Below are 17497 nucleotides of genomic sequence, written 5' to 3'. Positions count from 1 at the left end.
TCAGCTTTTCTGTCAACAGAAAGGAAGATCATATAATCTGAGGAAGAAATGAATGAACTTGCAGATTGAAATGACAGGAATAGGATTAAATACGGTGGCCAAGAACACACCTTTCAGTGTGAATATGAATCCTTATTCCAAATGTAGAATTAATCTATTTGAAGAGGCAGAAAGGTGAATTTAGATTGCATGGTAAGTGACCATAAGCCATCACTATAAGCACCAAACTCCCCAAATTTATTTCCAGTAGAGGAAGGGAAAATAGTGGTCTTCATGCAAGTCAGTAGTAGAATACACTGTTCTCTAGCTATTGATAAAAGAAGACAGAAAGTACATCATGTACAGAGAAGCACCACTCATATGAGAGTGATGAATGGGAGCCTACAATTTCAGAAAGGACAAAAATTGCTCAGCTCAGCTCCTGAACAAAACAGCTGGATGGATTAAAACTGCACTCTGTAAATACATCATGGGTCAGTGCCAAAGACGAGAGGGAGCTATTTGAACGAGAGGATAACACTGACAAAGACTAAATAGATATAAACTAATCCTAAATAGATGTGGGCTAGAATAAAGAGGAAAACTTCCCATTAAAGTGGAAATATTTACAACTGGTTCCCAACAGAAATGGGCAGCATGATGAACCTGCTTTCAGGGTGAAGCTCAGTAAGCTCCACAATCAGATTGCATGATGTGGTGGCCTATCACAGTACTAAAACAGACCATGTCCACAAAGATTATACGTAGGACTAGGTACAGGGCTAAATTAATGTCTAATCATGATAAATGCAGACTGTGTGACTGATTGCACAAATTTTTATAGAAGTCTTCGAGACTGTTTTAATGCAAACCATTGTTTCAAAGTGCTGTTTTATTCATTGAGCAAATGCCATACGGTACCAGAACAAAATCAAATTTATGCAAAACATCATTTCAACAAGCCTCTGTCTGTGGGAAGGAGAACAGTATAAGTGTTAAACCACATCTGCACCCTGTTCTACAAATACAGCAGCAAAACCTTACAAGTCTTTTTTATGATGGATGTACATTCAGAGTCATCTTCAGGCCCTAGAAAGCATATATATATATATTTATATATATAAAATAAATGCACAAAGATCTGTACAAAGACTGACTTCAAATACAAAGAATATTAACTTAAAAGGGGAAATAGTATCTACAGGCAAACACAGGCACAATATACAGTTTACTGTCATACAGACATTACACAGACAGTTGGGAAGTACACAAATTTGAAGTACCTTACTTTCATAAAGTTTCCATTTTTAAATTCCACACTATAAAGTAACTTCTACAATAAATTTGGATGAGGAGTCAAAAAGAAAAAAAAAACATGTAAAGTTGTAAATAAGTTGAAACAGATCATGGTCATAAAGAAATAATAAACAGGATGTAAAAACATCTGGAACAATATTGGGAGTTAGAATACAGATGCTGGTTTTGGTGAGGGAGGAAAAGTGCTATTATAAAAAAGAAGTAAAAATTATCATCTTCAGCTTTTGACATGGTGTTCAACATGATTCACCCAGTGTTAAGAAATGCTTTCTTTTATGTTTGTGCACAGAATGACTGCAAGATTTACCAACCAACAACAAGGATCTTTTGAGATTTTAAAAAGTTCTTTCTCTCTCTGTCAAACAAATGAATACTTTTCATTCTCTTATGGTTTCTACAAGACAAAACCAACAGAATTAAATGTTACCCTCAGAGAGGAAAGAAGAAAATGTTTGCAGTTTAAAACATTGACTACACACAAAAAGCTCATTTAAAATCAGGACTAACAAACACAACATTCACTACAGGAAGATTTTTCAGCCTCTCCTTAAGGACAACAGCATCTCACTGAAACAGGAGAAAGGGAAGTAGCTGCTGCTTTCTAAAATAGATACCTAAGTTGCAATAAAGTCAAAGTATCCTTTTAAGTAGAAAACACAAGCAAACAAACAAACAAGACTTTAAGGCTGAAAACATCCATTTCATTGTCTGGATATCACTGGGCTCTGCACGGTCAATTTTAGTGCACTTCCTGGATCATGTAGCTTTATCTTTTCCATCACTGCAGGAAGACATTAAAAATATTGTAAAAAAACAACGCCTGTCAGAAGGCATCATGCAGAAATTGATTCATCCTAGCTGCTTTCAGTTATAAGGAATTCTACTTCATGGCTTTTGTTTCTGGAATCACCTCACGCAGTTCTGTACAAAGTCATTTGGTAATGTCTGGTATTTCAGCTCATTATAAGAGAGTTTACCATGTTTAAAGAAATTGCAAAGCAATGCAATTTGAGGCACATTTGAGAGCTTAACCATTACCATTAGGTACCCCCTCTTGTAAAGAAAACTCTTTTCCTTTCCTTGGAAGGAACTCCATAGATATGAAACCAAAGACAAACACAAAAAGAGAATGACAGTGAAAGAAAAGTGAGTCCTGTGGCCCAGCAGTACCAGATAAGGTGAAACAGTGAAAGATAAAAAAGGTATTTGGAAATTAGATATGAATTGGAGGAGTAGGTAGTCTAACAGTCTAAAGACTGAGGAGGAATCTAGAGTATCTCCTTATAAGAATAAGAAACTTATTCAAATCTAATATGGGAGTTTTTGCTAAGATATAAGCACTTCATAGCTTGCCTACCACAACATTCAAAGTGTCAGAGAAATTATTGTGAATAAAACGCAACAAGTTGCCATACAGTAGATGCTATATACTATCAGTCAATAATAAGTAACCCAGAGCCCAGAGGAGGTTTGTATCACTGATTTTTAAAAATAAGAGCATTTCACGATTGTTCAGAAGAACCAACTACACAGAATTGGCTGGTTTAGCCCCTAACTTCAATCTCGCACTGTTTTCGTTTACGGCTTATCACCAGGAGGGCAGTGCAGCAATTAGATTTTCACTTCCACCAGCCAGTTTTAATATCTTCCACTTCAAAGTCTACAATAACTGCACTTTGGAGTGTCAGGAAATGAAAACTCCTGTTTCCATTTGATATTTCAGAAGGACCTCAAGGGGAGAAAACCGAGTCATCCTGACAGGAATTTTGCCAATATGTAATTACTGAACTCCCTACTTGCTAATGTCCATGAAGGAGCAATATAAACTTCCTGTTACTCAGTGAAATACAACACAGCATTACTCCAGGCTGAAGCACAAGACCAGTGCTGGCTTAAAAAATAGAATTATAAAACAAAAATAAAAAAAATGTGAGCAGGGAGGTGTTTAGAGTGTTTATTTTTAAGTGACAAGATCAATTTTTCACCTTGTATAATTCTCCTTTCCAAATACTAAGCAAGCTTCGATTTTGTTTACCAGGGAATTAACTGAAGTTACTTCAGCAATTCAGTTGCAAATTGTATTGGCCATCACATATCTGGTAAAGAAATAGGAAAAGCACCAAAGGAAACAAATACTGAAGGAATTACTGAACTGTACAAGCTATGTATGCAAGCTTCCTTAAGAACTATAAAAATGGGTAAAGATAATCAACAATTCAAATGTATTATTAGAGAGGCTATTAGAAATCTAGAGAGCAAGTTCATATAGATCATAGGAATCATAAAATTAAAAGACATAAAACAGCATAGAAAGATGTGATGAACTGAGTACATTACAAAGCAATATGCATTAATCTAGCTCTGTACAGATGTTGTCATCCTATTATGAGAGAAACTGTAAGGAACAAATGGGAGGGAGGGAGCAGATACAGCAACTAGGAGTACTACAAAGGAAAAGAATGATTTACAAAGGAAAAGAACCTAGGATGATTTACAAAGGAAAAGCTTCCTAAATCTTAGCCAGGCAGAAGCTACAAGAAAGCAACATGGAATCCAACAGATTTACATAGGGGAAGGACTGAAAAAAAATATTATTTGCATTACTACTGAAGAGCATTCTGATCAGCACTAACACACTGACACAAAGAAAAGGGAAGTTCCGCTGGAACATCTAGAAACCAAGCTTATTTGGCAGCAGAAACATCTCCCAGAAGAAGCCATGAATCCTGGAAGAGTTTCAAACAGAATGGACAACCCATGGCAAGATATACAAAGAAAACACTGCACTGTGGGCAAAGAAAGGCAGCAAGTGAGGCAGGAACACAGGCTCCTCAATGTTAGCACAGATGCATACCACTAGTGTGAGCACGCTGCGTTCCAGTCTCACGAGTCTCAGCCCCAGCAGAGCACTGCTCCCAGTAAGTCCAAGTGCTGGGACAAGGCCAAGAAAACTGAAGGCAGCATTGCTGCTGCAGAGCTGGCGGCCAACTGGAAGATTTTAGTGTCTAAATTCAGCATGCAGGGCAGCTCTTCTACATCTTCTAGGCTGCCTCTGCCTTGCTGGGCCTCGATTTCTCCAGGATATGTAAATGTACACTGATATTCTTCTGAAGAGGTAAACCATTTCAGTGATTTATTGGGTTGGGGAAGGGGTAATGAGGTAATTTAGGAAAAAAAAAACTATTCATAACACAATTTGATTTTTATTCCCAGTGTGCATAGTGGTTCTGACATTCTATATCAACTGATATGTTCTCATTATGGCCTTACACACTTCATATTCCAGCTACAGAATTAATTCCCTTGACATTCATCATACCAGTTCAGCTAGTATTTTTGTAGATTGTTTTACTCTGATTACAGTATTTCATATTACATTTGTGTTCTTCAAAACAATCAAAAGGTAATTAGAAGGAAAAAGCTCTCGACATTGCTGACTAACAAAGCACACACAAGAAAGCTCAGTTCAAACCTGTAGAGTGTGGGTGTTTTCTTATGCACAAGCCTCTTTGGTATGTACGTCTTACAAAAGCACTTGTAATAAACTGCTTCTGAATTGCTCTAGGTTACAATTAAGCTATCCTTTCCCTTACCCGCCTCTCTGCAAAGTGCTTTGCTACTGTGTAGTAAAGACACTTGAAAATTAGAATCTAACAGGAGACTTTACTAATATTGACCTTGCTTCTTGTGTATATTATACTGATAAATGAGTGAAAGCTAATACTACACAAATTCACATTTTAAAGCTCTACTTGTTTCTTCATAAGAAATGGATACCTTTGAAGACACCCTTGCAATCCCAGAAGCGCAATATTTGTGTTTATCATGCAGATTAAAATTTAGATGGTGAAACATTTATTGCTGAGCTAAAGAAGTTTTTGCTCTTTCCCTTCAAACCCAAAAAACTTTGGTTACCTATTCAGTCTCCTTTACTAAAGGGTCTAAGCAACCACAGCCTTCTGTGTACTACCTCTCAATATCCTTGCAAGGAGAGGACAGGCTAGATGAGGGTGCCCGAGTCACAAAGAAACCTGCATAAAACTGAAACCAGGACTTGCAAACACTAAAGTGTTCCTCTAGCTACTAGACTTTCCCTATCTGCCACAATAAAAATGAATGAGTTCACCACATCACCTCATAAATAAAGCTTCGAAGCAGAAAGGACATGAGATTGAAAGCTGAGTACTTTCCAGAAGAAATGTTTTTGTTACCAGTTCTCATTTTTAGCATAACGAGTCCTCCTTTGCCTCCTCCTGGAATTCTTAAAGGCTATTGCAAATGAAGAAAAAGCATCTAAAGACCCAGAACTTGTACTGATGGGTTTTTTTGAGAAAGAATAACTGCTAATTTTTTTCAAATGGATCTGTCTTAAAGCCTTTCATGAGTGAAGTCTGAGATCAGCATGAGCTGCTGCTCCCCAGAAGAGCATTAAAAGGGCAGATTAAAAATGGAGGACCAACTGTGAAATTTAACAGGTAATTATGAAAGCAATTGCAAGGAAAATATTCCGAGGTGACAGGCCAGAATAAAGATAGCTACAACACCTAAGTTAAAAAGCCGTGTTCCTCCCTTTTGAAGCCAATTATCTTACTGTAGCTCTAACTATGTTTATCAAACCCATGCCTAGCACGAGTGCAGGGCATTCTGAGGTATTAATAACTGGGTTATGCATTTTGAAGGGAGCATTACATGAAAAATAACAATATTTAGGGATGTAACAAAAATGCTATCAGTGGCCATTTTTTTGAGACTGCAGGAAGCAGCCTGGGAAAATGTGATAGCACACAGCTTCTTTCCAGGACATTTTATTCTCAGTTCAAGATATCCACAATTACAAGAAATAAACTTGCATTACAACTAGCCGATATGTCATCCTGTAATATTTTAATATTTCTTTCCTAGAGTATGGGAAGCCACATGGAAAAGAGAGCATCATTTCTCTAATAAACATGCATCTAAGATGATAGTAAACAGACCAATTACTTTCAAGTATACCTGGAAGGATTTTGAAAGCAAATTTAAAGTAAAAACAGTTGACATAGGTAGATAATTTGAAATACCAATCTAGAAAGCTCACTAAAAGCAAGTGCTTACAGCTGGAAAATGCAATCAAAGTCTAAAGAGATTAGGTTGAGATGATGTAAAGTTAGAATATTACATGCAATAAGCTTGTTGCTGAAGAGCAGATTTTCTTCCATTATAGCCTTTACTGGAAAACAAAATAAAACATATTTTATATGTTATTTTAAGGCAGATTGATGATGTCAGACTGGAAGGAAACAACTGAGATGACAAAACTTACTCTTCAGCCCCTGCTAAAACTAAGCAGTGACCAATATGATGTTACAGTGATCATCTATTTGATTTTCATCATTCTTAATTCCTTCCAACCTTTCTTCTTCTGTGCTGGTGCCAGTGTCCTGGCTTCATGTTCAGTGTCTGCACCAAGTCCTTTAAGACTAAAGGTCTGTCCAGAGCAGAAAGCATAGCTTTTGGCAGCAGGCAGCTTTGAGCTACCAAGTACATCTGCCCAGCATCTGTCAGTCCTCCCTACAGAGATGCCAATTTGAGGCACAGAAGCTGTGGATATCAGCTCAGAGGCTTTGTTGGGGCTCCTACAGGCACTATGCAGTGACATATGAGCTGAGCCTGAGGGGAGCCCATTATGCTTACTGGATGGTGAACAGCAGAGAATAATGCATGCCAGTGCTCTTGTCCAGGTATCTGTAGCTTTAACTTGAGTGGCCTTTCTTCAAAATCCAAAACCTCTAGCTTTCCTCCTTTTCTTGCTATCAGTGTGGATTTCCCCTCAGTGTCCAGAACAATTAAAGCCTCTCCTGCTAATGACTCATGTCATTCTTTTGCATTTTGCCCTACTTGGATGGTAGGAAACCAAAGGTGAGATGCTACGTGACAAATGTAGAAAAACACATGGGGATAATGAAACCAGTCAGCAACCACAGCATGATTCAGATACACAGCAACCACTCAAATACTGATTGGTGACATTCCCCCTTCTATCAGCAGTATTAATAAAAAATCCCTTCTGTAACTATCTTTTTTTTCCAGGGCTGCCTTAAATGAAAAGTCCCAAGGCTACATGAAACATGTGATAAAAGAAAGGCAACTGATCTCAGAAATGCCTCGGAGTCATCTTCTTTGCTCCTAAATACCTAACTTTATCTCTTTTACTTGGTATTCCTTTTCTCTAAAGTCTTCATAACCTTTTCCATTTAATATAACAACCTCTGGCAAGAACTTTCAACAGTACCCAATTAATTCACTAACCCAAGACCCAAAGGTTTTCACTCCTATTTCATAACTTCTAACTCCAACTGTACTCTTTAGTCACTGTTGAATCGTAATTTCAAGACAAGTTTCTTGTTCTTGTTTGAAAAACGAAAAGAAAAAAAAATTGGCAGTTGTCTATCCGCCCACAAACCTTGGCAAAAGCCATCTATCTGGAGGGGAAAATGAAGCTTCTTCTCCACAAAGACAGTAAGATCAAAGTCCCTACCTTAAGTATCTCACAATCCAAAACAAACAGAGGAAGAGATATAAAACACATGGAAGGTTCAAGTTTTAAACACTGTCTTTTTGTGATAACTTCATACAGTATCTATACAGTAACAGTTCATAAGGTGGGTGGTGAGCATTTGGGCAGAAGTCAGTTTTACCCAATAATGATACAACATAGTTGAAAACCATATACAAATTAACCAAGTTCTCAGCACAAATAGTGGCCCAAAGACTGGCAGAGGAAAAATTTCAGAGGAAACATTTGAGACAAACGTAGAAAAAAATAAGCATGGGAATCAGCATGGAAGAGTTAAAAAGCAGGAAAAAGAACAGAGGAGCTTGGAAGGAAATGCGTTTAAGAAACGGAAATAGCTTTAAGATATTTCTCCACAGCCCATAGTAGATTAAAAAAAGAAAAAAGGGGACACAAAAAATTAAACTGTGATAGATTCAAGAGTTTTAGCATTTGAGTACTGTGCTGATATTAGATATTGTGTTGAAGAAAATATTCTGAGGAGCCTTGCAGAAATATAAAACTTGGGCCTTGAAAGATTTAACAGTCACCAAACCTCTGAGTGAAAAGCAACTGTGATATCACAGATCACAAAGCCATAGCAGCTTGTTTAAGTGAACGAAAACAACATCTGCTGTATGATTTCACTACCGCAGTGCACTTCTATGCTGCTTTCCATGGCATTGACACAATTCAATTGAACTGATTCTTATTAGGGACACTGCATTCACCAGCTCGAAAGAGGCACAAATGACACGAACCAGCAACGATCCTCTGGTTTTCACTCTGCTACTTCTAAAGCCACAAATTTCCACTGAAAATATGCTAGTGCAGCTTTATAGAGATGGCACTAAACTGTGCCCATCTGCAGGTACAGGGTGCTATGAAAAGAACTGCATTGCCAACCTTCTTTCTAAATTTCTGGTACTAAATTGAAAAAAAATAAAGCAAAAAGTTTTGCTTCTCCGATTGACCAGGCAGCTTACTCACACACTGGTCAGCACACTGCGTATGTTAATTCTCCCTGTTTATTTGGGTCATTTCCAGAAGTGTGAAAAAGACTTGGGAAGAAAAAAAAAAAAGAGAAAAGATAAAAGCTTCAATTTTCATTCATGAACAAAATATTACCTGGAACAACTCTGAGTTTATGTATTTGTGGGTTTTTTTCTTAAGTGTGTTAGATTTAAAACCTAAAAAAAAAAAAAAAAATTAAATCTATACCCTGTAGGAGGAATGCAGGAATATTTGTAGAAATACACCCTGCAGCTCTCCTCCTGAGTGCAATAACCCCCAGAGCAGCTTGTCTGCTGTGGTCTGGGGCCAGCACCAGACTTGAAAGTCTTTGGCAGGAGAACAGCACTGGAAATGCCCTCCAAGAAAAATCAAGTCTGTAATGAGAATCACACAACATAAGAAGGTTTGCTGTGTAAGAGAGGGCATGTACTTGTAGAGGAAAAATACACCAATTTTACCTAGGAGAAATGTGAATTCCACTCTGTGATTAAAAAAAAAAAAAAAAAAATCAGTTCTGTTGGTCATTTTAGCTCCCTGTTGTAGATGACCCATTTGATATCAAAGAAAGCCAGATCCACAGATCCTTTCTCAAAGACATGCAAGTAATTTTACTTTTTCAGTTATCCTCATTGTAAGCTTAAAATACCCACTAGAGGGGATCACGATAGCTAGCATGCCTTCCAGTCGGGAAGCAGGTCTTTGCCTGAACAAACGGTGGTGTTGACTAGGGAAGATGAAGAAAACCTGATGAACAAATGATGGATCTAATACAGAAATACTCTGTCCCAAGATTGACAGTGTACAGACTAATTTTAATGCTCAGTGCTCCACAAGACTTCTTTGAGCTAGTGCTGCATCTGATTCCTAGATGCCAGTTCTTGCCCAAATGAAAATCCTTATCCAACTGGAATTAACAATTATTAAAAATCCAGCCTACAGAGTAGTGGCATCTTGAGCTTCCACTGCAAATAATGAGCTCAATAAAACCATATAAATCAGAGAGCTTCTAGGGTCATGTTTTATGACCATAAAGTTTATACCTTGAAATCCTACTAGTTGGAAACATCCTCTGGTGTCCTGTGCCATATATCCAGGATTCACAGAAAAGCAGATGTGAAGGAGAAATGGAGGAGGAGGCTCAGCTAGTATGAGTTATATACAGTGTCCTGGCTTCACTCACCTCATCCTTTAGGCAGAGGCGGATGTTCAGCTCACCCCTAACACCATATCTTTTCCTAATTTTGCCTTCTCAAACCTAAAAGTCAAGTCCCAAAGTAGCGTTCCAAACCTTGCCCAGCTGAATCAGCCAACACTCTTGTCCCCTTCTCCAGTTCCTTTGGTTAGGGAAGAGAATCAGGACAATGGTACCTGATTTAGGCCCTAAGGGAAAATACCCTTTTGCTCACAAAGCCAGCAGGAGATCCTTCAAGAAACATGCACTCTGCATGTATTATTCCAGGGTCACTCCAAGGACACAAGATTTGGAAAACAAAGGAATGAAGGAATAATGCAAAACTGAATAAAATAAAACAAAGCCCTAGGACACAGCTGGGAAATAGACATGCTGCTGGACACTAATCTCAATTTTGAAATAAAGTTTGGAATTTCCTTCAGGAAAGCTCTGCAATGTGCTGGGCAGGTTGAGTCACCAGTTGCTGGAAAGGCAAGGAATTGAAGAGGAACCTTGTAAGGTTGGGGCTAGCGGGACACAAAGTGTGCATCTCTCCACTGGGATTGGCAGAAAGGATTACTTCTGCCTCCCAAACTCCAGACACACTGAAGCATGTGCTCTGCCAGAGGATGATGGACCTGATCGTAAAGGAGATAATGATCCTGCAGATGCTGACTGCATCGATAATTCAGAAATGTCAGTTTTGCAGTCACTGATCACAGTGCACATGTAGTATATTTCTTCAAGGAAATTCAATTTTATAAACAGAAAAAAAATATCCTCATTGGACACTTGAGGGTTTTGAGCTAGCACAAAAACTCCAAGTGTTTTATTATTGCATTTTCAAGTGCACAAAAGGGTCTGTGTCTGAAACCTTAAATCTAAACAGTGCCCAGCAAAATCACTGACATTCTACCCAGAGCTTGCCTATATTAAGATATTTAGATCATTAATGGTAAAAGACTGACACTAAAGAAGTGTTGCTCTGTTTTTTTTCTTTTTTTTTCTTCCAGTTGTAACCTTCTCTAGAAGTTTCTTTCTTCCCTCTCTGAAGTACTTCCACAACCACAGAATAATCAAGCACCTTTAATTCATGCAGCAGCTCAGCTTCTCTGCTAATGGACTGAAAAAATGTCCATAATTAATGAGGCAGGTGTAAAGAGCCCTAGAAAAAGCAATCCAAGGAAGGTAGGTTTTCCCTGATAACCACTTGTGAGTTCCCTTCTTCCATTATAAATGTCATTTTTTGATACATATTTTGAATTAAAAAAATGCTTTGCGTTTTCTTAACCTTTCATGAGCCACAAACCTTTCCATGATCCTCTTGGATCTTGTCAGAGAAACAGTCAAGTGTGTGAGCACCTGCATGTGTTGCAAGATAAAATGACCACATACTGCTGAGACACTTCCCAGAGTTATTTTGAATATTTTTGCAGTGATGATTAAATCTTTCTATTGTTTTAAAAAACATCTTTCTCCATCTGTGAAAGGCTCCAGCAAATATGGAAAGTACATAACAAAAGTAAAAGTTTCACACACACACAAAGACACAACATACTCCCTACTAAAGACATTTTTGTCTTTCAATTATGACAAGTTGTTTTTAATCTGTGACTAAAAGCTCATTTAAAGTAATTTAAAAGTCAGTAGTGTTCCCTTACCCTCATTTATATTACATTAATCTTCCTATTTCTAACTACAAATATATATTCTGCAAATTCATATCATGCAGTTCATGAACCTCTCTGCCTTAATTTGCACATAAGAAAAATTAAACTGTAAAAATGTAACTGCTCTGTTACCATTTGGAGTGGCAGATGTCCAACTGCCAGCTGTACACGTGCTGAATACGAAGCACTAATTACAGAGTAATCAAACGCTTTGCTAAACCATATTTAAGAATTTTATTGTCACTTAATCACTACACAAGTATTAGTAGATAAACACACATGTGGTCCATTAGTACAGCATCTGCCAAGTTTTAAGCATATCCATAATGAGATGGATAAATGAGAACTGATGACTGGACAAATCAACTTTCCAAGAGCCTTTGACCCTGTCTTTCAATGAAACTCTCGAGAAAACAGAAAATTAAGCTGTCATAGAGATAAAAGGTAGAGTTGCATCATGGATTAGAAAGTGTCAAAGAGAAAAAAAAAAGGAAGAATTAAAAATAATATGTCAATCTTTAGTTGTGGCAAAATGCATCAAAACAGTGCAAAGAGATTATCTTCAGGCTTAAGTCAAGTATATACCTTTACAACCTGGGAAAGGAAATAAATTAATGCAATTTGTATTTGCCACTGACTCAAAAATACTCAAAATCATTAAAAAAATAAGAAACCATGAAAGCAGAGACCATCCATCTGGCTTATGATTTTACTTCTGCTATATTATTCTTTGAAGGAAGGAACCCTTCTTTCAACTTTTTTTGTCTACAGCACAAAAAGCGAGCTACAGTGTTGATCCTAAAATACATTCCACAGCTGGGCACTGTTTTGTACACTCTACTTGACTTTACACTCACCATCAATTAGTTTAATGTTTCCTTTACCTTTGTGCCTGCATTGTCCCCCCAGTGGAGGGAGCTTCCTCAAGGAGCCTGATAAATTTCCAGAGGAAACTTGAGATGTGGCTTCCTCCACTTAGGTCATTAAATTTACACACTCTAATCCCTTTACATCTTAAAGTCTCTGAACTTGTGACATTGTCTTGCCTTAAACTGCAGTGCAGAACTCATCTCTGTCATGTCATGTGTAAATCATTCAGTCTCAGCCAGGTAGTTGAGCCAATCACACCCAATTAAACATAATGATGTTTCTTTCACCTGCCACTTTACTACTGAAAGGACAGGCAGAGCTCTTGAAGGCAGACAGTTAGCTTTATTTTATTTTTTTAAACTCACATGGGCAGTACCTAGCCTAACAGTCTCTGCCTGCTTTCCAAAGCCTCTGGTAAAAAAGGAAAAATAGAGCAGGATGCCCAAGGGGAACAAGTGACAGTCCATACGTGGCAGTAAAAATTCAATATTAATGACATTATTCTAAGTTCAAGTAAATTTTGCAAGTTAAGTTCTAAAGGAACAATTCCCGTGCAAAACAGAGATCTGTGCATCTTTGGCAGCAGCCTTTTTTGAGCAATGTCTAAAAAGAAACAACAGTATTTTTGTGTCACTGTTCACAATGTAGAGAATGCTTGGATGCCAGTCTACACCATCCAAGATGTGAAATAATGAGATATCTCACATCTAACAACATAAGTAACACTCATCTCAATCTCTTATTTCTTGTCTTAAGCAAAAATTAGAAGGATTTGAGCAAGAGCAGCAAAAATAGCTAGAAATATGGGCAGATTCTCATAATTTGGGGGAGGGTTCCTAAATAAAGAGTCCAATAAGGAAAGCCCAGTTACAAGTATTTTCTTACCAGATCTCCAATGAAAACAAAAAGCAATGGATTTAACTCTGGTAGTAATAAAATAATAATAATTAAAAAAATTTTCTTATATGGAGGTATCAGAACATACTGGGACAAGACCAAAAGCCAAGAAAGAAATTATTTCACTAATTCCTTGAGAAGCCCAAAACAATAGTCTAGATTCTTGCTGCTGTAAATGCCAGCATAAAGATATACTCTCTCAAAACCAGTCATGTTGTAGATGATGCATATTACTTGTGGACAATGATAGCTCAAGGTAGTATTTCACATAACTGGAAACATCACTCAAGTTTGATCCAAACTGAAACACAGCACTCTGTTGATAACAACAACAAATTTAGCCCTATGACTCTCCTGATTGAAAATTATAAGCCCTCCTGTACCATACAGGGCTTCTTTGAATTTAAAGTATTTGTTTAAATTGATACTACTCTACATGTTTTCAGCAGAGAAAATCTGTGAAGATTAGCTATATTCATTCATTGTATTCTACAACAAAAACTCTTATTACAGGGATGACAGGAATGCAAGAAGGGTAAGGCATGTGTCATATAGACATTGACATCAAAACAGACCCCCAAACCTTAATGGTATGTGGGCTAAACTGTACTGAAACATCAACCTTGTCAAAAAAAAAAGGAGTAAACTGTAACAATTGAGCACTAAATGTTAAAGAACAGAACTTACATTTGCCCTTGTTCTGTTTGTTTGGGTGGCAGGATGGTGGTTTTATCCTTTATTATTGTTATTTCTCATAATTTAGTGTACAAAAGTTTGGGTAATTCAGCATTCAAGCACTGGGACCTGGAAAGGATTAGTTAAAAAAAAAAAAAGGAAAAGAGAGCATCTCTACTACTTGCCCTTTAGCACACAGTAGTCAGTCCAAAAGAAGTCCTGGGAACCCCTGAAAAAGGAATTACTACACCATACAGTAGTTTGATCAGTATGGGATGTAAGAGTCATTTTAGGGTTTAGCATAGTGAAGCTCACAAAACTATTCTTTTCAACTGGTTTCCCATTTCAATTGGTTTAATATTATACAGAAGGTTGTAGAGCAGTTAGTCATCCACCTCCACAGGGGAGGAAAACTGGCTAGAGACAGACTCAGAAAGGCAAGAAAAAGCATTTTTCATTATTAAAAAAAAGAACTTCTGAATACAGGTCATTGTGCTTGGGGTACATCAAGAGAATGCAAACAGGCAGTTCTACAACACCAGCTTACCTCACTTCCACATCTCTGATTACATACAATGGATTAGCTGCCATCACTTAGACTAGCTCTTTAAGGACTGAATGGCAAAGAACTGCATGTGGGCTTTTGGAACACAATGTAGCAATGTGTACTAAAAGTAGCATACTAAAAGCAAATCGCTAAATGGCACAAAGATGTAATTTGCACAACAACGTTTCAGTTTAGCTCTTCAGTCTTAAGGAAAACAATATTTGGTTTGAACACACCGGTGGTATCCTTAAGCTTTGGGCCTCCACCAGTTTCTTGATTTATAACATCTAATGCAAAATTTTAAAATATCATCAGCTTTAACTGAGTAGTACCAAGTCAGAAACCGATTTTCACTTTTCTGTAAGGTAGCACTAAAAACAATACAAGCTGATGAGAAATATATTTTTGTACTTTCTGGTTTGTTTACACACTGAATTTGAATTTTTTTTTTGATAGAATATGAAGGCCATAAGGGCACACCAACTGACAGAAGACCACTTGGCCACAGAGACCTCGACTCTCTCAGCTCTTCTTAAAGCAATTAGATTTCAGGGTAACTGATCTTGCAAAGTAATCAGCTTCACATTAATTGTTTCAGAGAAAGTTGGGAAAGACCCCTTAGTTGTTTTATGAAAGATACATTGTTAACCACTTTATCTGGCTAAGATTTAAATGTAGTGTGTTCATATAATGGCAAAAAAACAAACAACAAAACAAACAAACAAACAAACAAACAATCACTTTCCTGGACCCTGAAAGCACTGTTAAGATAATTACTGCTGAAGAAAATTTAAACCATCTTGACATCTCTACTGAAATTAGCTACTTTTAAGCTAACCCTAAACCCAAGTGGGCTTACTTACTGTTTTGCATTTTAAATTTAGACCATCTAAATGTTTTAATTTACAGCACAGCCCTTATACAGTTTTTTCAGTGCAACTGACAGACCAACAAACTGCAGTCCCAAACACAAAAACCATAAGGAGGGATCAGACCTTCTATAATTACTCCCTTTTTCTTCAGAACACAAGCCTTTCCACCTCCTACCATTAATCTCATCCTCATCTTCCTTATACTGAATAATCTAGAAGTGGACAAAAAGCATCAGTTCACAAGGCCAACAATAAGGGCATTATTTAAAAAATTTACATGCTAGTCAAATTTATTTTTACATGGATGAAGCAACAGAACTTCCTCTTCCCTATAAGAATTATCCAACAAATTATGCTTTACTATGAGGAAAATAAAAATACACACTCTGCAAAAGTCTCATTCTATTTAAAAACTTCTAGGTTTGTCCCATTTAAGGGTATTTCATTTTGTTCCCTTTTCAGCCACCTTGACTCTTCTCACCATAAATCTACACACCAACTTCCTTTTTCCTCTGAGTTTCTGTGCTGCCTATGCTACTGTTGTTCATTTCAGATCCTGTTCTCTTTCCCATTCCCACACTCTGAAACCTCTTTCACAACTGTTCATTTTGGTTCCTCACCCATGTCAGTGTTTGCAACCAGGAGTCACAGCCTGGCATGGACATGTAGAACCTTCCATCTCTTGCATGCCAAGCTCTTCCAAGCACTGCTGAAGCATCCCAGCTATGCGAAAGGCCTCCTCAGATTGCCTGCTCCAAGCACTTCAGGGTAGGAGAGCCTGGTTACTTTAGTACTATTTTCCTAGGGCCCTAGCACTTCAAAAGCAGCCGCCTACCTTATACGTGTGAAAGTTTTTTTGTAGTACAGGGCGTCCGTCAGGCAGCAGCACGTAATTATAGCTACTACACCCTTTACAAGTCACTGTCCAGGATGTAGAAATATTTATTTTTCAACAAAACCTCAGTGACATAGGTCTTAATCCTTTACCACCTGATACAATACACCCCCTTCTCAAACACCTGATGGATGGCCCTGTAGTTGAAGCACCTTCTTCCTTCCCTAAATGTGCTTTAATACAGCTAAAATCCCTACTGTTTCTGAATAACAGTTTTGAGGTCAAAACGATGACCTGCTCTCTTGCCACTGCTCTGAGCTATCCTAAAAGATAACCACCTGCAACAGAGCAACTTGACTGATGATGGTCATGACCGACCAAAAACTAGTTGGTGGAAGGTATCTCCCCTGGATGAAGATGTGTCTTCTGCATGAAAATACCTTTTCCCGAATAGTTTCATGTGGTTTGACTGTCCAAGCTGGGCAGATGCTTCCTTCTCAAGGGGAGCAGAGCTGCAGACCCATGTGGCTTCACAGCATGGTACCCCAAGCACGATTTCAGTGAAATCCCCCCTCTTCACCCATCCATGTGGTGCCACACAATCATCCCAGCTCCCGTGATAATGCCAGGACCTGCTCACCGGCCACCCCATCTCAGCCCTCCCCGCAGGCCCCCGGACACCCCTTCTCCTGCCCTACCATCCCCTCGGACACAGGTCGAAGGGACACACTTGGGACAGGGACCCAAACAACACGGGGGGGAGAGAGGGGGCTACACCACCCCCTCCTTACGACACGGATTTGTAGTGGAAGGCGGCAGGAAACACCCATTTCCACCCTGCGGGGCTGGATGAGGGGAAGGGGCGCCGTCATTCCACAGGAAAGACGGGCCAGGGAGGAGGGGGGATTGCCCCGCTGTGGGGTGAGGGCACGGAGGGGGGCACGGAGGCGGCGGAGGGACGCGGCCCCCGGGGTAGGAGCCGGGGCCGGAGCGGCCACTCACAGAACTCGGCGATGTAGGAGGACACGGCGTAGTTTTCCTCGCACCATTCCAGGGTGGAGGTCGGCGGGCCCCAGTAACCCTCCCGGTCGGCGGCCGGAGCCATCGCGGCGCCCGCT

General features: G+C 38.7%; 1 protein-coding gene across 1 annotated transcript in view; it reads right to left on the bottom strand.

The window, feature by feature from the left end:
• ACER3 (alkaline ceramidase 3) overlaps positions 1 to 17491 on the bottom strand; it is a 54508-nt gene extending 37017 nt beyond the window's left edge. Inside the window, exon 1 of the mRNA XM_018085605.2 lies at positions 17382 to 17491. Coding sequence (XP_017941094.1) covers positions 17382 to 17484 — 103 coding nt within the window. The 5' untranslated portion in view covers positions 17485 to 17491. The remainder of the gene's footprint in view (positions 1 to 17381) is intronic.
• Between the last annotated feature and the right edge of the window lie 6 nt (positions 17492 to 17497).

The sequence above is a fragment of the Manacus vitellinus genome, unplaced genomic scaffold, assembly GCF_001715985.3.
Source record: "Manacus vitellinus isolate BGI_N305 unplaced genomic scaffold, ASM171598v3 scaffold_83_pilon, whole genome shotgun sequence".
In the NCBI taxonomy this organism is placed as follows: Eukaryota; Metazoa; Chordata; class Aves; order Passeriformes; family Pipridae; genus Manacus; species Manacus vitellinus.
The sequence above is the reverse complement of the archived record's forward strand: the minus strand, read 5'-3'. Positions and strand labels throughout refer to the sequence as shown.